Raw genomic sequence first — 23,050 nt, 5'->3', positions numbered from 1 at the left:
AAGTGTCACAAGCTGCCTGGGAACAGTTTCTGAAGCTTTGCTGGGCTCTCAGTGACTGAGGGTGAGTAGGTACTCTAAACCCATCAATTAAAAAAATGTGACATGCTGAAATAGTAGAATAAAGGAAGACCTTGGGAGTGAGGATATATTCTTTGAAAAATTAAGTCTTCTGTGATGGATGAATAAAGAAATAGGAGCTAAGTGAATGTAGACATTATGAAAGAATTTAAAGGATTAGCAGTGAAGACAGTGATTGAGGGATCTGTCTCAAACTTAGGTGTTCATGTAGTGCAGACAGTTGTCAAGGTGAGCTATCTTTGCACATCGGAAGGAGCACATTTCTAACCAACCTGAAAGTATAACCCTGTGCTTTAAATTGTCCCAGTTATGAAAGACTGGAAGGGGGCAGTGGTGAGATGAGATTTTAAAAGGACTTTCTTGGAGAAGTAGAAACTACTAATTGGTAAGGCGAACCAAAAGCAGAGATAGTGGACCCGTGGTAGGTACTGAGGTGGAGAGAACAGTCTTGCAAAACACATTCAGCACTTCATAAGTGTATTAAAATGCATCAATGGAGTTAATATACAGGCTAAAGACAATGCAGTTTATGTAATCTTAACTATATTTTCAGGAGACATCCTGTTAAGCTTCCTACCAGACATTAAAGCTGAATTTAAAGATGGTCCTTCTCTGGATGGAGAAGTTAGAGATGTGCAATAATAGTGAGAGGTCATTACTGATATCTCTCAGGAATCTGTGCTGCTCAGAAGTTTTGTTTGGAAATCACTTGCCATAAATAATTGGGGAGAAGCTTTGCTGATGAGTGTTACTTGGGATACTGAGGGCAAGGACTGATCATGAGGGCTTTACCCTGGATATTACAATCTTCCAATAACACATTCTAATTGATGTGGAGCTATTTGTTTGGGAAAGTGGTCCTTTCTTTACACACACACAAGTTAATTATTGTTTAAGAAAACAGTTGTGGAGTTTATAATGACACTTCATGAAAGTGCCAGTTCAATGTAAGCAATTGCTAAAAAGCAAAGGGAATCTCAGAACTTAATAGCAATGGACTGGAGCACAAAACACAGTGCCATTGTTGCTGTAACTCTTATTTTCAGTATTATAGGTGCTTCTAATTCCTTCATTACAGAACCAACAATACTCAGGAATGTGGAGCAGTGTCTGTGTGAAAACTTCAGTCATTCCCATGGACAAGGATTCTTTTGTCTGTGAGAGCAGGGGACAGGCAAAGTCTCTAAAATCTTGAGTGTTGTTGGGAAGGAACAGTTGTTCAGTGACTGGATACATTTCTGAAAGAGAATTCCCTTAAGGGCAAATGAATAAGTGAATATAATCTGTGGGCTTGTAGCTCCTGCAGTAGCAAGTTTGTGACTGTTAGGCTTTTTTTAAAAGCAGCAAATATGTTGCTTCTTCTGTGTAAACCAAGTAATGTCATAGATTTGACTGCTGAAGAAAAATGGACCAAAAATAGACAAGACCCAATGAAATTACAGTTTTCTGGAATGTAAGACCTATGCTTTAACCCATTTTGTAGTTGATGCTTTGAAATGCTGTGCACTCTTTATGCAGTTTCTAGTTTCTGAAGTGGTACAAATACTGAGGTGACTTAAGAGCAATCTGAGAAGAGAAGGAAAGTGCAGATGAATTACAGCAATCTTTTCCTTTATAATTTGTGTAGGCACTTGTTGTTTTGTTTCCTATAAAAGTACTGGTAAGACTGCCATGACCTTTAATAAAGCACCATGGAGCTTTGAGTCTGGAGCAGGGATCTGCTGCCCATCAGCTAATCTCATAGGAATGATCTTCATAATTGTGTGGCTTTAAAACCTAGGTTTTAGGCTGACTGTCAAATTACTGTTTTGTCTATAAAGAGAGGAAATTGCAGGGCTATGGGCAAGATGGTATATTTTTTTTTATCCCCAGGGTGCCCCCACCTCAAAACGCACCGCAACACTCCTTTTTATCTGTGTTTTGAGTTATGGACAGCCATACTTCCTGCAGTTTTACCACTAGAAAGCAGGGTGTGAAGCGAGTGCTATCTTGCTTTTTCTCCTCCATCTCTCTCCTCTGCTCATTTCTTTGCTGTCTTTTGCTCTTACCACATACTTTGTTAATGCTGGTTTTGATACTCCTTATACCCTGCTGTAAATGGACAGAATTTGTTAACTTATGTTAGTTAACTTAGTTAACATCAGTTAACTTTTTTTCTAGAAGTAGATAACTCTTAGGAAGATGCAGGAGGTGAGTCCTGTCATGGAGTGTGGCACAAATCAGAGCTGGCATAAAGGAAGAGAATTTTTTGGCTGGGAGCAGCAAGGCAGAGATGTTGAGAGGAGACCTTCCTTTTGACCGCAGCAAATTCCTACATCAGAAGAACCACATTTACAGTGCATCATTGAATTTACTTGCTTGCTTTGAACTTCCTGCCAAACTACATGTTGTGGTAAAAGTTGTTAATTAAAAAAAAAAACAAAACAAATCTAAGAACAAAAGGAAAAAAGGGAATCAGTAATTGCCATTTACCACATCAGCCATCTCAGAAGCCCTTGTGTTTATTGTCTTGCTGTTGATGGTTTTTCCTCCAGCTTTGGAAATTATTTTTCTTTACCCACTAAAAGCTCTGATTATTGGAGGATTTATTTTGAAGTAGAAAGTATTCTCAGCATGAGCCTTGCTATCTGATAAAAATAATGATGCTGTTCTGGCCCAGTGATCTTGCCATGTCCTCCTAAGTATTTTGGGAATGGAAAAAATATTGATGCCTTAGCTAGACCTTTAGTAAATTCAGTTCTGTTAATGCATTTTCCCCTGGACTAATTTCTTTGTGTTAGCATTGTGGTGAGTAACATGGGCTATTATTTTCACATGACATCTTGTAAAATCACATCCAAGTCCATGAAAGTCCAAGTTAGTGAAAAACTCTGCACCTTACATACTTCTATCCTTTTGTAAAGGTTTTTATTTTTGCTTTTTTTAGAGCACACAGTCTAAAAATTGCATATTGAAGTGTTAACTAGACACATTCTAGTTAACTACTTTCAGGATAAGCTATATGGGGGGGCAGCACACACCTAATAGCAACAATGGAGAGCATAAACTGTCCTTTTTCCCTGCTTCTGCATATGCTTGTCTTTTGCCTCTGCTTTTTCTGTACATCGTGTACATGTCTTCAAAAGGGGAAAAAACCCAACCCTTATCATGCAAATTTATTGAAATTTTGCCTTAGAGAGAAGTCTTATTTTTTTCTTCTGCTAGATTGCTTAATGTTTACATTTTAAATATGATCTTTCTCCTAGACCTTAAGTTAAATTTTAAATTCAGCTAGAACTTACCGACAAACTTGCAAGATAATCACTGCCTAGCATTAAGGCATTTATTTCTGTTGTATCTTTGGGAAAAAAGAAGAGAAAGGACATAACAGCAGGGTAATTAAAATGAAATATGAAGTTTCTGTAAATTTTTCTGAGTTTTGCAATGTGCAAGCTTTGCAGGGGTGCTATATTGTTTGGAGGCTTCATTCAACTCTAGCGGATTCTAGACAGTAGATCACTTTTTTTTTGTTGGTTTTTGTTTGGTTGGTTTTTGTTTATTTTTAACGTGCCTCCATGCATTTTTATTCATATTTTTTCATGTATCTCACATTTGAAGTTGAAGAAGTAAATAACATTTGTTTCTGTATAAATAGGGAAGCAGTCTGAAATCTCCCCTTTGGGAGTGAGCACCCTTGAGTGTGTGACAGTTTAAAGAGGTCCTAATGCTGGCATCTGTATTAGAATGGGTGGAAGATACTGCTTTTAGTGGCAAGGACAAATATGAAACAAGTCCCACTACTTTATGAACTGAATTTATTCTCATCTACTGATTAACTAGTACCAGCTGCACTTTATTCCCTTCTCATCCTGGAAAGAGATGTTCCTTTATTTTCATCTTCTCTTTGCAGGTAACTTCGTAGAGGAGAGAAGAGTTGTGAACTATTCATTTTAGCCGGAATGCTTAAAAAATAGTTCAGATTCACAGATTTTCTGACTGGGTTGTATTATTCATAATCCTTTCTCATATATTAATATATAAGAGGCTTTCATGACAAAATCTGGGATTTTATCTCATTTTTGGCAGATTTCTTCCTTGAAAAGAACAAGCTAGAATTTATGATGGGATAAACTTTAAGCTGGTTGTAAATACATTTAAATACTCTGGGCTTGAATAAATCTGAACTTTCAAAAATAGTCATGCTTTGGGTGTGTGAAACACAGTTTATAATAGAGAAGATAATGTTAACCTATTTCCTGTAGGTTTAATGCATGTTACGGAACTCCTGCATTTTTCAAAATGTTTTTAAGTCCAGTCAAATGAAGAAGCAGTAATTTGAGCTAATATTTATCTTCTGATTTGGCTTCATCCAACTTATTTTAGCCAGTTAAACTGAAATGTGTTCACAAGACAAAACCCATGAGTGGCTCTTGTAAAATTAAGTATTTGTAGAATAATCAAATTTTGGGAATTTATATTCATAATATGCATAGAGCATCAGTAAAAGTAAAATAACTTTTTTGTTATTTTTCAAATCCTTCTTAAACCTCTATAAGAGAAGAACATAATTTTAGTTTGTATTGTTTCCATATTTTGAAAAGTATGTGGCTTTAGCTATGGTGAATTTTTACAGTGATCATAATTACTTCTGCAGGGGGTGCTGCACTTAGCTGGCAAATGTGAATGCACTGCATCCAGCTGATGTAGAAAAAAAAGTAATGGTTAGAAGATAACCTAACGTCATCTTAAATGTGGACAGCAGCTGCTGTACTTCTGCTATGTCTGCTCTTCATTTTTAGATAATTCCGGTGTTCATCTGAGCACTCAGCAGGCCACTTCAGTGTACTAATGGGGCAGAAAGTGTACCAGAGAAAAATCTGGAAGTACCTTTCTGAATAAGGTCAGAACAAGCTCATCTCCATCAGAGACAAGTGCCTGGTCTCTAACACAAAGGACAGGAGTGTGTGTGTGTGAAAAAGGGGTTGTTTCAGTAGCAGCTCATTGACTCAAAGCAAGCCATTGTGCAAAACTTCTTGGTATTTTTCAGGTTTTTTTGTCAACATAATTGGAAAACATTTTGATATATGAAAACCAGCAGGTTTTGTAAAAAGGAAATTACAAGAAGATGAAGTGGTTGTCATTGAATCATTGTTAGTTCAGATATTTTTGAGACAATGATTTATAGGATTTTGTTCTTTATTTTAGGATTACCTGAAGGTACAGGTGTGCTAATTAGCTTGACAAAAGTTTTGACCTAAATACATTTCTGGGAAGTCAGGTGCTTATCGTGTCACTTCTCAGCTGTTGTACCCAGTAGCTATTATCCATTTTTTCCTGTACAATTTATTTTCTGCTGATGCACATAATTTTTGCTATTTGACTGTTACCCTCCATCTTCACAGAACTGTTATATCTCATTCTGCAGTTATACCTGTTCAGCACTGTACATTGAAATGTATGCAGTGATAACCGCTGGGTTCCATACATTTAAATGGCTTTACAATTTGAAACTTTTCTCATTCTTAGCTGTTTTGACAATGACCCTTAGTAAATTTAAATTTTACTGCATTCTTCAGTTTTAAAGGCGGTTTACTTGCTTTTTGAGGATTAACCTCAGCAGCTCAGCCCTATGCAGCTGCTTGCTGTCCAGGCTCTCTCATATGGCCCTGCGTGTACGATGAGATCATGTCACAAGCTTTACTAAGGTCAAGCTAACATCCAGTGCTTTTTCACTGTCCTCTCATTGTATGGGACGCTCAGGTTGATATGACACAACTTATCCTTGGAAAATCCTTGCTAGCTCCCAGTCATTTGCTTTCCTTAAAGCTTCCAAGGAGGGTTTGCTGCATAACCTTTTCATAGACTGAGATTCAGCTGGTTGGCCTATAATATCACTGAACCTTTTTGCCATTCTCAGAGAGGGTCCCGATATTTGCCCTTTTCCAATGATCGGGAATCTGCCAGTGTGCACTGTGACCTTTTGCAGATGACAGAGCGGCTTTGCAATGACATTTGCCAGTGCTGTTAAGCACCCTTAAATGCAGCCCACCTGGTCACGTGGACTTGAGTGTGTCCAGTTTGTTGACATTGTCCCTAATTTGGCTTTCCTGTATTTCCTTTCACCAGGACTATGCCACTAGTTGGGAATGTGTAGTTGTGAAAGTGTGCTGTGGTGTGAAAACCCATGCCAAGAAGGCCCTGAGCCTCTTGTGTCCTTTGCCCCTTGGTTCTCCAACACACTGGGTTGGTAGTTAATAGGTACAAAATGCAAAACAATTAGAATTACTGGTATAAATAACTTATTCTGGCAGGATTTAGTGCATGAATGTGGTATTGATAATATCTGTGGGAAATAGATAATTCTGTTCTTGCAGATCATCATTTGAATCAGTACCAAGTCTGTCCTCATCGTGCTGTGCTTTCTAGAAAATCATGTGTTCTTATGGTTTGTATTTAAATGTTTGCTGTGGTTATATCTTGGACATTTAGTATAATACTAAAGTATTAAATCTTTCAGTTTCAAAAACTGCATTTATGCATTTATACCCTTCCCAAGAACGGAATTACTACTTCCTGTAGACTTCATTGAATCTCTTGTATGACTAGGGTGATTCTAATTTTAAAAATTACCACTTGTATGACTTCGGAGAAGAGAACAGGGAATGATACCACAAAATGAAAATGCCAAGTCTCCTAAATGCTATTCTTTGCTGTTGTGTTTGATTTTCATAATTTAACATGTAGAAATAAAAACCGCCCTATACATGTTTTATTAGTGGGCTTATCTTTCATTATCAGTTTTTTAATATTTTTAGGGAATAAGAGACATAAACAGTTAAGAGATTCCGTAGTTTTCTGTAGAAGAGATACTGTATTTATAGTTCCCTTTGGTAGTTGAAAACTTAAGTGAAGTGTCTATTTCCCTCACATTTTTAACTGCAGTCAGATTTTACATCTTCTTTATAGACAAAACTAATCCTACATTGGGAACAGTTAATTTTGAATTTGAGATTTTTTACATTACATTACTGTAATGTAAATTCAGAATGGTCATCACTGATTTAAAGACTTTGGTACTTTATTCTGCTATATTTATTACTCAGATGAATTTTGAACTGTTCTGATGATCTGAATAAAGCGTATATTGTAGTGCTGCGTCAATACATTTCTACAAAACTTTTGGTATGTGAGATGAAATAACAATTTTTTTTTTTTTAGAACCTGCCTTTTATGTAATAGGCCTCCTTTCCTATGTGCAGATTTTTTTAGGTTTTTTTCCCCCCAGAGGCCAAATATTTCTTATGATGCCATTGTACTTCCAAATTCAGTAGAACATAAAAAGCTACGATGTTTAGAAGCAGCATTATGATAAAAACTTGCAACTCTTAAAGATGGCAGTTTTTTGGTTTCTTTGTTCAAGCTGTAAGAGCAACATCTTTTATAGTTTTTTATGGTAATTTAGTAGGGTTTTTTTTGTTGCTGTCATTAAAATCTGCTGGAAGTGGTGATGCGGGTAACCATTTATTTCAAGTTTACGCCTCTGATTTAGTGTTGTCCCTCTGAGGATTTTCCACAAGATTATGTAGTTTGCTCATTCCTATAATAACTACTGCTGTTGTCAGCAGCAGTGTACAAAGTGAGTTTTCTTATTCATGCTGCATGTTACTACTGGGGAGCACCACAGAGTTGAAGATACCAATCTACTTCAGTGCAGGAATGTAAGAATAAATTGGTATGAAAGTAAGTTTGCAGATTGACCAGCTTCTCTAAGCCTACTGGTAGGTGGAGGAGCTGCTGAAGTTACTTAATGTTTAAATTCCAGGCAGCAGGGAAAGAAAACAGATTTTTCCTACATGAGTTCTCTGTTAGAAGGAAGAAATTTAGTTGAATTGAGTCTTACTGTGCCCTTAAAATACAGCCTGCTAAGTGGCCCATTTTGTTACTCACAGTTGGCTGTGGAAGATATTTATAAACAGGACTTCTTTCCTTTTTTTTCGTTCTTTTTACTTACTGGTTTTGGGGGTTTTTTTAAATCTCCTGTTTTGTCTTTGAATGTCTCTTTATCTTCAGACATCTCTTTATTTTCAGAGAAGGAAATTGCCCATGTCCAAAATCATGGAGAAGCCTTGGGCTGCATTATGATTCTAAACAGACTATTGGCAAAATATTTTCTTAAGTTTTTTAAAATAAGCTTGGTCATGGTGTTTGGCACTCCTGCAGACTCTTACTATTCCCTTTAAAAAGTATTCCCCCAATTTCCTTGGCTCCCAAAGAATTACATTAGGTTTTTCAATGAAAATACCATTTGGCTTAAAGGTAAAAGTAGGATATTCCTAGTCCTGTAAATGGAAAAGCTGGTACTTGTGGTGTAGTTGGGTAATCATGGTATTTTAGCAGCCTCAGAGTAGAACATGTTAGGAGAGGGTTAGGAATTGGGTTATTTGTATCTCAACTGCGCCAGCACAATTCGGAAAATTTGAGTCTTTGAAGTCTTCAGTTATTTTTTTCCTCATTCTGGAGTAGAGTATAGCATGGTGCTAAAAAGTGTGCTTTATCCCTAAACTTAATTTGTTTTCCTTCTTTTTGCCATGCTTATATTTTTTCTAAACTGCAAGGGTAGGCTGAGGACCCAGCAGAGGCCACTTGTTCTGGGCTCCCACATGCAGCACCTGGGCAGAGCAAAGCAAGGGAACAGTTCATTCCCCACAGCCCTGGGTCACTGTAAGGGCAGAGCAGGACTGGGCTTTGAAGCTCTTGATTTCAGCTCTAAAAATGGCCTTAATGTGAGAAGATTAATTTTCAGAGACTTCATTCATTGCTTTGAGGAGACCAAGTGCTGTGTTCTTTAAACCACCCTGTCAAATTTCACCATTAAAGCCCCGATTGTGAAAGAGTTAACATACACAGCTCTAAGAGTGTTCTTCCAGTTTTGTTCTAGGAAACAGCTGAGGGGTTTTTTTTTTCCTAAAAATTTCCAGAGAAGGTCTGCCATCTGCTATGGTAAATTGTAGTCCAGATTCAATTTGGCAAAAAATTGACCAATTAAAAATAGTAGTACCATCTGAAGTGTATGGCATGCTTCATTGTTGTAATGTCACTAGATTTATGGTAGTACCTCATGTTAACACTGACTTGTCCTTCAAAGACTGTGAAATCTAAGCAGATGAGCAGCAGGGCAATGAGAAGAACCTTTAGTCTGGCCCATTTTGCTCCTTGTTCTGTCAGTGGTAATGCTTGTAACAGCAGCTGTGTGGAAGTGCTTCTCTTGAAATAGAGATATCTCCAAACACCTCAAAACTAAGTAGATGAGCATGTAGGGCAGTAAGAATAACCTGTAGTCCAATTTGTTCTGCTTCATATATCTCTAGAGTAACAGCTGGGTAGCCATTGCTTACTAAGGCAGGTGGAGGATAAAACAATTTTTAGCTGTGAAAATGTCCCTCTTTTTCTATCTCTGTGCTGTAAAGCAGCTTGGGGTTATGTTCAGAAGCTGCTCGTGGAGTGGTCCAGAACTTCCTTATCTGTTGTATTTGCGGGGTTCCCAGATGAAGGAGGGAATGATGAATCTGACTCCATGTTCTCAGAAGGGTAATTTATTATTTTATGATACTATGTTATATTAAAGAATACAGAAAGGATACTTACAGAAGGCTAAAAGGATACTAATGAATCTCATGACTCTCCAGAGTCCGAAACAGCTTGCCCTCAATTGACCAATAAGTCAAAACAACTCACAGCAGAAACCAATGAAACAATCACCTGTTGGATAGACAATCTCCAACCTCATTCCAAAGCAGCAAAACACAGAAGAAGCAAATGAGATAATAATGTTTTCCTTTTCCTCTGAGGCTTCTCAGCTTCCCAGGAGAAGAGTCCTGGGCAATGGGATTTTTCCAGAAAATATGATTGCCACACTTATCCACCATGGGTTTGTGTTAATTTGACCTTAAAATCAAATTACCAAAGATCATCAAAAGATAAAATTGTGTCATTTGATCTTAAATCTGTTTATGCTTTTGATCCCTGTAATATTCTTACATCATGAGTTGCACTGTTCAGTTATGTGCTTAGTGTCATTATGGTTTCTTGGTTTTGGGCTTCATGCAACATGTTTTCATCTAAATTGTGTAGAGGTATGTACTCTGGGGATTGTATAACACCTTGTTTTGGCCACATAAGACTTTGTGCTCAGCATTGTCTCCTTCTTTTCCAGGCTGGCAAATTTTACGGTTTTTAAAGGAAGCTTCTTAATGTCTTCTATTGTTGCCTTCCCTGTTCTTTTTTGCCTTTTTTTGTGTTAAATGCTGTATATTTTTTTGTTTATCTCACTGCATCCATTAAATTGACCCCTTACTGAAATCTTCTCTTGTCTGCTTGCTGTTTGTTCTTTCTCCTCGTTATCTGTGTTCAGATTTTGTCCATTAATTTCCCACTTTTTTCTCTGTTCCCTAGGTGGTGATGAATAGGGAAAAGTGTGTGGTTTAAGTAGGAATAAAGCAATTGAAAGTTTTACAAATGGTGAGATCTGGAAGAAACAAGTGCATTTGTTACCAATCCTTAACTACAGCTTAGTTTCATTTGCTTTAAGGATGATTGAATTTCATTTTTTTAGGGTGGCTCTTCACAGCTGAAAGCTGGAGTCATTAAAAATGAATAAGGCTTTTTATGTAACTTGGAGGTTTGAGGCTATAAAAGTGCTGCAATATTGCTGTTCAGTGTCATGCCCCCCAGGAGTACTGTGGATGTCTGCCCACAAGTGGGAAAGACAAACACTCCATCTCTTAAAAGTTTTGAGTTTTTGAGGCTGAGAATGAACAAGAATTCAGTATCTTCTTTTGCTGCAGTTTATCTCTTCCTGATTTGGATTTTGGTAGCTGGAGTTATAATAGGCTTGCATTTTAAATAAATGACTCTAAGGTACATACTGGTTGAAGTACAGGGAAGTGACAGTATTCCTTTTACAGGTGTTGTATATGTTTGAAGCTAAGCAAACTTTCATAGACTCAAAATGGTTTGGATTGGCAGGGGCCTTCAGGATCATCCTGTTCTAGCTCCCCTGTCAGGGACAGGGACACCTTCCACTGGAATCCACTTCTGGATTCTTGAGATCCTTCTTACATCTGCTGGAGTTTTTTAATTAATCTTGGCGGTTTCATTTGCAGTTTGGTACCTAGGGGAAGGAAAGGTGTTTTAATGTGACATTAGTTCTGGGCTGCTCAAGAATTCATTAAAATATGGGTGAGACTTACTGTATCCTAGAGTAATACATTTATGTGAGATGAAGCCCTAGCTCAGCTTATTTCTAGTGCTAATTGTTTGCTGTGTTTTCTTTTTAATAAGAGAAGGAAGAAATGAAGGAAGTGTTAATCATTGTATTTAGAAAAGAAAGTTTTAAAATAATCTCATTCTAATGAGAGCAGACTTATTTTTTAACTTTATCAAAGTGTTGTAGTTAGCTTATAGTTTAGCTGGATATCCAGACATTTAACTAATAAAGAATGAAAAGAAAATAAGATGCATAATTTGTATTAATTAGAAACTAATCTCTGAATGGTTCTGAAGAGCTCACTTTGAATTCATGGTGCAATTAAAAAAAATAACCAAACCAAACTTCTTTTTCTCTTCACAGGAAAGATGATAAAGATTACGCTTTAAAACAGATAGAAGGTACTGGAATTTCCATGTCTGCATGCAGAGAAATAGCAGTAAGTAACAGTTGTTTTTACTTGCAAACAAACTTACTAAAATTATTAATTTGCATGCATGCTGGGTTTTTTCTGCTCAGTCATGTTACTGTACTATGGATGCTATATTTTTATCATAGGGGTGTAAAGTAAGTACAAATGTCATGGGAGATTTTATGTACCTGTTATGTTTGATGTCTGAAACTGACAGTGTTTTTAAGTTGCAATTTACTGTCTACTTCAGGGCAGATTATATTTAAATGCAGCAGTTTAAAAACAAGATTGGCATTAGTGACTTAAATGGCACATTTGGTCTGACTTTTAGTATTGTACTTCAGTTCTTTTCCTAAAGAAATTAGTTCTTATTGGCTTACAATGATTAAAACATTTAATCTTCTATTTAGGTGAATAAACTGAGGTTGTTATTGCCTTGGAGGCTCTAGTAGAGCTGTGAATGCTATTAATACATTTTCTTTAGTTTTTCAGGTTTGCATTTGTACATTTGATGTTGTTAGAAACTGGTGAATAATGTAATCTAGTTATAGTTTATGAGAAGCTTGTGAAGAAAGCATATTATGAAGCTTACCTGTTGTAGGTTCTTATGTTTTACTGCTGCTTGGGTTCTCTGTTCTTTAAATGTTTCAAATGAAATTGCTTACCAAAGTGAAATGCGCCTAACTTAAGGGTCTGTGTGGGAAGGGAATAGTTTATTTTCAGTCCATATTCCTCAAGAGGGTAAAACTTCACCCTAAGCTTCATTTTTATTGACTGAAGCAAGTACTAGGCTTTCCCACTTAGTCAAATTCTAATTGGCTTAGTGATATCAAAAACATTAGTCCTTGAACAGAGGCAAAAAAGAAGCACAAACAATATTCTTTAGGAGATGCTCTTTTTGTCAGATAGTGAAAGCTGAGCCCTCTGCTGTTGTAGACATCCACTCTGAATTAAAGGAACAGAAAACAGGGTGTTAAATTTTGTTCCTTTCAGCCACTTGGGCACAAGTTTTCCAAATACTGTGACTCAGGCTGAGTGCTTTGAGGAAGTGGCAGCTACCTTTTCAGAAGGATTTGGGATAAGTTGTTGTCTTTCTGCAGTGATTTACCTAAAAATATTTGAAGAGTCTGTGCTGCTTGAACTTGGCAGGAGAAACCCGACTGATGTTAGGGAGGTGTCTCTGCTCTGTCTATGACCGTAACTCAATTTCTGTGCATTATGAGAATCATGAACTTGGTTGGCTGACAGGCAGGAAGGATTTGGCCTCATTCCTCTTGGGCAGCAAGGTCCTGCAGTATTGATGGAAAAGGAGTGAGCAGCAGGGGTGCTGTCTCCATGCTCTGAGCTACTGCAGCCTGTGCAACTCAGTGCTTATGTGTGACAGGACTGGTGAAGGAAGGAGGGGACACAGTGCACATACCAAAGATGCCAAGAAAGCAGGTATCGAGAGCGAAGAGAGGAATGGAGCCCAAAAGCAGGTGTACGATAGGAGAAACCTGAAGCAATATTTCTTGAGCTATAGTTGACTTCGCTTCTGGTTATGCTTCCAGGCTTGTGACCTCTAATAATGTGGTTGAATTTTCCTGTGGTTGAATTAATAATTCACCATGGACTTCTGGGTTTGAATTGGTTTCTTGCCATTCTTTTGATGCTGCTGTTTGAAGTGAAGACGACAATTTTTTTTCCCCCTGGAATGGTGTTGTTTATTTTAATTATGTTAAATAGATTTTTTCCACCCTTCTATCAGTTAATAAAAGGAGCAAAATGAACCTCCTATGGAAATGAATCAAATTGATGATGATAGTAATCATACTGTTTATATTGATGATGTGAGTATATGTAACATGTGAAAATGCTACTGTGTTAACCAGCAGTATTATACCCTGTCATCTGTACATATAACTAATGAAATTATTTGTTGTTGTTGACTTAAAAAGTCAAGGCTGCCTGCCAGACTTTGTTACAGTGTGTTCTGGACTATCCAAATGAACGTCAATGCGTTAAGAGCGTGGTGGTGTTAGGAGGAGCTAGGATGATTTAGTTTGCATATGAACCATATCCATTTCAGTTTCTCTGGAGAGCTGAGGCTTGTATATTCTACTCTGTGACAATCTAGGAAGAATGTAGTTCCATATAAATCCCAGTGAAACTCTTCTTTTTACAGCTCTGTCATGGCTTTTGTCTTCTGATGACTAACTTCAGTTTTGGAATGTTGAGTAACTTTTATATTTAAAAATGCCCATAACTTAATCTTTTAAGACATCTGTTTGATGCAGACACCTGAGTTGGTGAACAGTGTCAGAAAAATAAGCTAACTATTGAAATTCATCAGTTACAGGGAAAGGTTTCATTTAGGTTAGAGACCAGATTTCCGACATCTGAATCAATTGTGGGATGAGTTAAATCTGTAACTCAGTTTAAATAAGTGATTTGTTTGGGGTTTTTTCCTTCAATCATTTGAACTTTGATTTTCTTCAACCATCTGTTTACTTGGTGGAGTTAACAGTTACTGTGCTAATTGAATCAATATGTTTCATATCAAGCTAGTTGAAGAGTTGTATTTTTCCTTAGCTTTGCCCCATTCATTCACCGTGGTAAACATTTGTGAATCCTGCCTCTTTCAGAACCTTAACTGAATGTTTGGCTGCTCATATCTTCTTCTCTGCAGATCTGTGAACTGCCTGCTATACTGGGTATCTGTTCTGTGATCTGCAATTTCACTTCTGAGGATTTAAGCAGGCACTAAAAACTGCACGTTCAGCATGCCACCAGTGTTATTTGTGGTAGATGGGAGAGCAGAGAGATCGAATGGTGAGAAGATTTGTACAAAAATATGCAGAATGTACAAGGCCAAATGATTGATTCCTCGTCTTCTGATTTAATCACGTGGAAGAAAGTCATTAAACTCTATCCACCTGGAGTAGTGCAGCAAATGCTATTTCACAGTTCGGAAAGCAGGAGAATTCTTCAAGGCTGTAGAAAGCTGAAGTAGTTAATCAGGCTTTTAATAGAGCTTCAGGATTTTGGCTTGGACAGTTTCCTATATGTAAGTCCTGTCTTTTGAAGCAACCAAGTCACTTGCTGAAATGTGTTGCGTTTTTCATTCAGTTTTAGCAGGTTTGCAGGTACTTTGCTTGCATATGCTTCCTTTGGCTAGCGAGGCATTGGCTTAGGCTGAGGTTTTGTTTGGGATTTTTTTGTTTAGTTGAGGGAGCTGTGAGGGTTTTGGGTTTTTTTTTTTTTTTTTTTTTTTTTTTTTTTTTTTTTTTTTTTCTTTTTACCATTTTTCCATGTAATTTGTTTATTAGTGCCTGGTTAGGTCAACAGAAATATCTGATAGCATTAATTTTTGTCTTGGATCTGAAGGGGAAGTGCTGGGTGTCATGGGAGATGCTTTCAGTGATGGAAATGGTGAAAGTGACAGTGCAGATCTGAGGTGGACAGTGCTGTGCTGTGGCTGTCTCCTGTCTGTGTTGTGTCCTTTAAACACCATATCCAGTTTGTGTGAGTTAAAACAGCCTTGAGGCTGCCAGGGATGGAACAGAAAACTACAGAACAACAAGCAGCTGGCTTCTCATGTTGTTTTTGCTCTTTTGGTCTGCCTCGGAGGCATTCCTAGGATTTTATATTTCCTGTTGTAACAGGTGCAGGCTGTTACCACAAAAGATGATGTCCTCTGTGTTGGATCTCGTGATAGTGTGACTGTAGGATGTTCATCTTTGCCAAAGGGCAAAAGAGCAGTTTTGTGGAGTGAGCAAGCAGAGCTGAACGAACCATCTTTGGATGTGCTGTTACTTAACAGAACTCCTGTGAAAGGGAGAGCCTCTGCAGCAGGCCTGCTCATCTCTACATCTGCACTGTCCCCATGGCTTTCACCTGGGCTGGAGGGTGGCAGCAGGCCCAGCTCCCATGGCAAATAAGAAGGGAGCTGCTCTTGGTGAGTGATGTTGCCTGAGTTGACCTTGGTGGAGGAGGCTCCTCTAGAGAGTAATTGGTCCTTCTCATATGGGCCTTCCATGGCCTGGGTGACAAAAGTGTCTCACCATGTGATTGTCAGGTCTCTCTTCCCTCTGCCAGTGGAAGGGATGGAAGAAGGGGGGAAAGGCTCTTTCATAGCCAGTCTGAGGATGACTGATCGCTGCAGCCAGGGGGACCCAATGAGGCAGAAGCCAAAACTGGGTAACACCAGGATTTACCCTCTTCAACACCTTCCCCTGGTAAGGAACAAATAACCCCTAACCCTAAGCCTGAAGAGATCCTGAACCAGCTGTGTGTCAATGAAAATAGTTGGGTGCAGGTTCCTCAGGTGATGGGGCTGTCATGTCCCTTCCACGCTAACAGTGAAAGCAGTTTCCCACGCGAAGGACCAAACCTTCCTCATGTCAGAGGGCATGTCAAGGTTTCTTGGCAATCTTTCCATGTAGTGAAAGGTGACAGAGTACTAAGGAAGACAGATGTTTTATTTGACTCTTTTTGTCATGTTTAATGATTCTCACATGCTTTAGTTTAATACTAATATGGTATGAAAAATATCAGTTTTGACTGAGTACTTACCCAGCTACATTACTGATCTGAAGACCATATTCTTGAGAGATTTTGTGTGGAGTGTAGCACTGTTTTTAATTCTGTGACAGCAGGACAAAGCTGCTGACTAAATGTTGTAATTAGAATCCTTAGGAATCATAATGTTTTCTGTGAATGGCAGAACTTGTTGAAGCTTGACATCCAGTGTCTGTCTCATCTGGGTTCTTCACCCACCTCCTTACTTTGAGGGAACATTTAGTAACACCTCTTTTAATACTTCAAACGTGTTTGGAATTAGAAGGTGCTAATAAATATTGACTTGTGTGTGGCATCACATAAGACTCACTTATTTTAGAAACTGTGGAAGATAAAAAGAAATATGCGGGTCTTTTCCACTTGACTTTTTGTGTTGTCAGGCTTCTTTTTTGCACATTTAGGACTTAAAAAAAAATTGAAAGAACAAAATATACGACTTTTTTGAAATTGTTGCTTTGTCTGAAGAACTGGAGCTTCAAAAATGTGTTGTCAGCTTCATAATAAATTCTTAGTGTGAGCAGTATTATAACTTTTGTTGCATTGCCTTTGTAAGCTTTTATTTGAACACCTCTGAAAAAGGAAAACAGCATGTACTTTTAGAGGTATTGTGTTATTTTTTAGTACTGTGGAATATCTGACTAGTGAGAATATGAAACTAAAATTGTATTTACACTGAAGCAAACAGATCTTGAGTCTGATGCATAGCAGCTAAGCCAGACTGGGATTTGAGGCATTGTATAATAAAATTTGGGGGTTGGTTTATATAACTAGTTTAAAGCACTTGAGTCAAGCTCCAGTGCTTCATAGGAAACAAAGAGTAGTGATTGGAAAGTTTTTAACAAATGTTTGTGGTGTAGAATTGGGTGACATCTCTCGAGTCATATTATACTCCTGCTCTTGCAGAGAAGCAAAGGATACTTAAAAAAAATTTAGCAAGCTACAAGTTAAACTAGTAAGGAAAAGAGATCTCTGAAGGAAGTTTCTGAGTCTCATTCTAGTAATGAGTCTATGAACATTATTCAGCCTTTAAGCCAAAATTAATCGTGATTAATTTGTACCCATTTGTACTTATCATAATATTGTCAGTTAGTTAAAATAGCTCTTCTCTTCTGTTCTCATTTTAAAGAGAGAGAGACTGTTTCTTCTCTGCTTTGTTTTGGCAGGCTATTAGCATTTTGTCTTGGCTTGCTGGTTTTCTTAGAGCAGTAGCCTCTCCCTTTCTCTGGGTGTAGGCTTATGCTTTCTTTGCCCTGTTGCAGTTGGAATTAATCTCCCCTGAATGGGTCAGAATTACACATAATGTTTCAGGTAATGTCTTATTGTTGCTACTCATCTGTTGTAGCAGTAATTCCACTGGCATCTTACTTGTTACAGGATGAGTAAAATTTGTCATTCTCCTCCTGAAAGTCTGAAAGTTGCCTTTCTGCATCAGCTGCAATCTGCTTTGTGTTCCAAGGCCCTGCTTGCCCGTTTTTGCGTTGCAAGGCCATGGCATGACTGTTAATGTATGATGTTTGGTTTTGGATCCCTTGGTGAAACTAATGTGAGCCTTTTTGAAGCATGAGATGATGATTAGAGTTGGAATTTATGCCATCAAACTAGCCATGAAATGTAATAGTGAATTTTGTTTAAATGAGTGTTTGGTTGATAGTGCCAATGGCTTGGTGTGCAGCCAGTTTTCTGACTGTCCTAGGGCTTGGGAGAAGTGCTGCATGGCACTCAGTGAAGGCAGTCAGAGCAAGAAGCTGCTTTTTCTAAAATAGCTCATGTCCTGACATAGGGGAGACTCCTGGGCCAGGTTACCTGGCAAATTGCTCTAGCAATTGTGCTCTGTTACAGGATTTTGGAATAATTTATGTTTGGAAGGACCTGCATTATCAAGTCCAGCTATTAACCCAGCACTGCCAAGTCCAGCACAAAACTGTGCCCCTCAGCAACCACCCATCTGCATGTCTTTTAAATACCTCCAGGGATGGCAATGCAACCACTTTCCTGGGCATCCTCTTCCAGTCCTTGCCAAACAGTTTGGTGAAATAATTTTTCCTGGTAACTGATTTTAACATCCCCTGTGCCACTTGAATTATAGAAGTAAGCATGGTAGTATTGCAAGACTGCATTTTGCAGGTTAACATTCCCTGTGGACCACGAATGTTAACCAGTGTCCAGAGCAGGAATGAAATGCCATTTGCAGCAGAGCTAGAAATCCTCGTTTATGTGAAGAGTCTTGGCTTTTTAGAATTGTTGTAGTTGTGGAGAGCTTCACAGGAATTTTAGGAATATCACCAGAAGAAGCAGGTCATGTTCATAAAAATTGTGCTGACTTCATATTTTATGTGAAACAGAATTGTTGTTAGTACAAGAAAAGATTGGTCTTAGTCATGCTGCAGTTTTCCTGGTTTCCTTACTGCGTCTGTTGATTACTTAATAACATCCTGTTTTACTTCACTTTCTCCTTGTTCCTGAAGCAATTAAACAATTTTATGCATCATTGGGACACTTTGGTTTACTGTCCCTCAGCTGCCCTGTGGCTGTGTGGAATGAGTGTTTCTACATTTCAAGAGGGAGGTGGAGGGACTTTAGTGTGAGCCCAAGACCTGCACAAAGGGATGCTGTTTCCCTTGCTGGATCTTGAACATTAAGAAAACAAGGGCAGGACCAGCCAGGGACAAACACGGGCTTCTAAAACAGATGCATTGGCATATTTGTCATTTGCTGATTTCTATTTCTTTGAAGGTCTGTTGAGTCTCCCTTCTTTATGAGGGGGTACTCAGACTAACTAATATAAGAGAAATCTTTCTGGTTGAGGAAATAGACTTGAATCATCATGTGATATGCAAATGAAAAGGCAATTTACTGAGAGCCAAAAACATAATTTTTGTCTGATTTCTCTTTGTGTTCTACAGAACTGAGTTAGGATAGACAGAAGCAGTTAGATAGGAAAGTCATTAGGCCAAAAAATACCCTTTATCATTAGCAGGCATCAAAGTGATAGAGCATGCTTCTTGCAGTCTACTTTGTCTGAACTGTCTTTGTTTGAACTATGTCAGCTGCTGGACACAAGTCAAGTCATCTGGTAGGAAAGGCATGTGGTTTATGGGCTGGAGAAGCTTGGTTCCTGGAGGCTGAGGTTGCTGAAAATGCTTTTTGCAGCCCATGTGATGTATTATCATCTCCATGAGCTCTTTCAGATACTTCAGAGACAATGTTTGCATTTGTCACTATGAGTGTTTCGACCTTTCCAAGACAGTGATTCAGGAATCATCTGTCCCACTGCCGCAATTGTTTCCTTATGCTGCTGGTTTGCAGATGTATGTTAGCCTCCCTATTCACTGGGTTGCTTGTGGCTGTCTGGCTTTGATGGAACCCATCAGATTTTTTAAGCAAACGGAAAGAATGTGGCTTTAACAGTTACTCAACACAAAAGGCAAAGGCAGAAACCAGCAAGAATAATAAACTGAGTGCACAGATGCACAAACAGTAAGAGGTGCTGTCAGTGACAGTTGCAAAGGCTAGAAATCCTAACACAATGGTGATGGGCTGCAGAAGGAACTTCTCAGGTGTGTTCTTGAAGAGTGTCAACTGGGACTGATGAGAAGGAAAGCAGGTTGCTATGGGATTTTTAGGAGGATAAATGGGGGTTTTGGGTATTTGAGAGGGATGCTGCTGGGATGTGTAGAGGAAAAATAAAAGGCAGGAAGGGGGAATGATCAAGGTGGAGTGGGGAGGAAAAAAGCAAGAAATTCTGTCAATCTCAAAGTCTGCAAAGACTTCCTTAGAACAAACAAGGGAGAATTCTATGTTGCCTCACTACACAGACAGAGAATCTTTCTGCTGCATTAGTTAAATGTTTCTCATGTTTGTGTCCAGCTTTGGTGATAGGTTTTCTGTGTGTTCTCCAAGCTGAATCATATTTCATGTGAAAAGGTTGGATTTTTTAGGTAGGTGATAGCTGCTACCTCAGGAATAAGGAGTAGGAGAGACTTAAAATGGGATCAGACAAAAGGGAACATTCCATTGTTTTTTAGAGCTCTAATATCTGCATCTTTCATCAAGGAATATTTTGTTGTACCGGGTGCAGATGTGTCCATTAGGTCACAGGAAATACACAGGAAATTTTGGTATGGACGCAGTTGAACTGCCATGTAATCTTCTGGTACAGTTCATTAAACATTTTAGCATAAATTTAATATGTGGATTTATGCTGATTAAAGAAAAATTACTTAGTTATATGGTCTGGCACAGTGTGTTCTTAAACCCTGCAGCATTGTTCACCATTGAGAGGTGGTCTTTGATGCTGTGCCTATCTGGCATGCAGTTAATCTTCTCCACATCACCTTGTATGGTGGAGTGTGTTGAATTTGTGACTAAAGCAGTGTTGATAAGTCAGCAGTACTTTGGCTATTGCTTACAGTGTACAGTGGCTTTCTCTCTGTCCCATCCCTGCCCCTCCTCCCTTTGGAGGGGTAGCCTTTGCTTGGAGACTGGCTGGGCACCAGTTCTCTTGTGGGAAGTCATATGTGATTACCTTTGCATTGCTTCTGTTGTTTTTTTGTTGTGGGTGTCGTGTTTAATTCCTCTTTCTTTCACTTACTAAACTGTCTTACACATTTTCTTGCATTTTTGTTCTTCCATTCATGTCTGACAGAGAGGTGAGCAAGTGGCTCTGTGGGGTTTAGCTTCTGGCTGGGGTTAAATTACCACAGGCGATCCCCATCTGTAATTGATAAAAAAGTGCAAATAAGCATTTCTTGGTTTTTCCCATACTGATCTTATTCTTTCTAGGAATTACAGGCATTTAAAGAATTCCATGCTCCTTGTGGATCCTTCCTTCAAGTGCCTTGATGTAGTGCTTTTATAAATCTTGGAGTTTTACCATGCTGAAACTCTACAGCCTTCTGCATTGATTTCTATTTCTGCTTTGTCTCCTCTACACTATCTCCCTATTTGATCTTGTACTTAAGGTAAAATTTCTGTGGGTTTTAGGTCCTTTTTTCCAAGAAATGGCGCACAGAAGACTGGTCAGTGAGTCATAATGCAAGTCTGTCTCAAATAGGAAAGAAGGAAACAAGCACACGCATATATACTTCCACTTTACTATCTCAATAGCGGCTAAAATTTTAGCACTTATGACAGAGGCATAAATAGAAGGGAATAAATTTTTTTTATGTAGTGGAAAAATTATATTTTATTGAAAATATATTGTCTCAGAAGTAAATTCTATATTCAAAGAGTAGTTTCATTTTCTGTTGGCTTTTTTTTTTTTTAATAAAAAGCCCTAACCATTCCTTTTAGTAAGAAAACATTTTTTGGCACACTGAACTGGCAGGAATTTGACTAGTCTTAGGTAGTTACACTTAACCACAGTTTGCTTAGATGAAGCTTTTTTCTTTCTTAGCAATTGAATGAGTACAGTGAGCAGTAGACCTCAAATAAAGTGATGCTGTCTGCTTTCAGTTGTTGTGCTGTATCTCATCTGTATTTTCCTTTTGGTGGGTTTCAAATGTAGTTTCTGAAGCAGCTGAGCTGGTTCAATGGCTCACTACTGCTGAAAGAAGATTCAGGTATGTCCCTTTGCTGGGCTGTCTCTGCTGTTAGTACCCTGATTTGTTTTAGCTCAAGAGCTCCATACCAGGTTGCCTTTCACCAGCCTTTGTGCATCCAGAAGTTTTCTCTTGAACTGGGTGCTGTTTTATGGGTGGCTTCTGTGAATGTACTAACTGGTGTAGTCTGTGTTGTGGCAAGAAGCTGGACCCTCTTCTGTAGAGAGCACTGACCTTGTACATCAGCAGAGTCCACCTTACAAACCACATCTTGGTTTAGCTGACTGCATTAACAGGCTCTACGTCAGCCATCCCATTCAAATGACTGCACTGAAAACGCAGCCTTTTCAGGTAATTGGGAGTGAGGAGAAAATGGGGTGCCCCAAATAGGACTGTTGAAGATTACAGCCTATGCAAAAGGGCAGATGCCACAGCTGGCTGTTTGCAGAGTCATCTTGGTCCTGGATAATAATGAGGTTTACAGAGAGTTGAGCTTTTAGAAAATGAGTAGGAAGTGAATGCCCTGAGGGGGTTATGACCTGCTTTCAGCTTTGGTTTAAAACTAATGACTAGTTCTTTGAAAAAAAGTTATTTTCTGTGGCTTGCAGATTTCAGCTTCTGTTGTTTGTGTTCTAAGTATCCCAGCTCTGGATGTATGGCTATAACTGTTGTGGACTTTTTTTTTTGCAGTTGCTGCGGGAGCTCAAGCATCCAAATGTCATTTCTCTGCAAAAGGTGTTCCTTTCTCATGCTGACAGAAAAGTGTGGCTTCTCTTTGACTACGCTGAGCATGACCTCTGGGTAAGGTGAATTGTTTGTAGGTACCAAGCTTAGAGTTTTAGTTGCAGCGGAGGGACAGGGTCAGGGGAGACATACAATTTTTAAGCACAGCATAGCTGCTTACTCCGTGTTTGTTGGAAGCATTTTCAATACTAAAGGAAAAGCAATGGAAAATGTTAAGAAAACACACCACACAGTTAACCTGTGATCTCTTTAAGAAGATAAAAAAATGCAAAAAATCTGCAGAAATCAGCTCTCAATAGCTAGAAGTCTGCTTAAATAAATGTAGATATAAACCCCTATTACAGCAAAAGTAGGGTGCAGGAAAATGTATTGATTATGCAGGTGAATTCCCTTTGAAAAATGACAAACTTTTTTTTCTGAATAGGATGGGTCAGAGTTTCAGTTGCATTAATTGTCATCTTTGAATACATT

At 38.5% G+C, this 23,050-nt stretch overlaps 1 protein-coding gene across 3 annotated transcripts in view; it reads left to right on the top strand.

Annotated features, from left to right (window-relative positions):
• CDK8 (cyclin dependent kinase 8) overlaps positions 1-23,050 on the top strand; it is a 69,677-nt gene that overhangs the window by 8,744 nt on the left and 37,883 nt on the right. For 2 of the 3 annotated variants that reach the window (XM_041416063.1, XM_041416062.1), the window contains exons 2-3: positions 11,687-11,762; positions 22,526-22,636. In XM_041416063.1, coding sequence (XP_041271997.1) covers positions 11,687-11,762; positions 22,526-22,636 — 187 coding nt within the window. Of the gene's footprint in view, positions 1-11,686; positions 11,763-21,801; positions 21,857-22,525; positions 22,637-23,050 lie in introns of those variants that run through there. The other variant, XM_041416065.1, reaches the window with a different exon arrangement.

Source organism: Onychostruthus taczanowskii, unplaced genomic scaffold (assembly GCF_017590055.1).
Source record: "Onychostruthus taczanowskii isolate IOZ18803 unplaced genomic scaffold, ASM1759005v1 scaffold50, whole genome shotgun sequence".
Classification (NCBI taxonomy): Eukaryota; Metazoa; Chordata; class Aves; order Passeriformes; family Passeridae; genus Onychostruthus; species Onychostruthus taczanowskii.
Note: the sequence above shows the minus strand (reverse complement) of the source record. Positions and strands in the feature narration are given on the sequence as shown.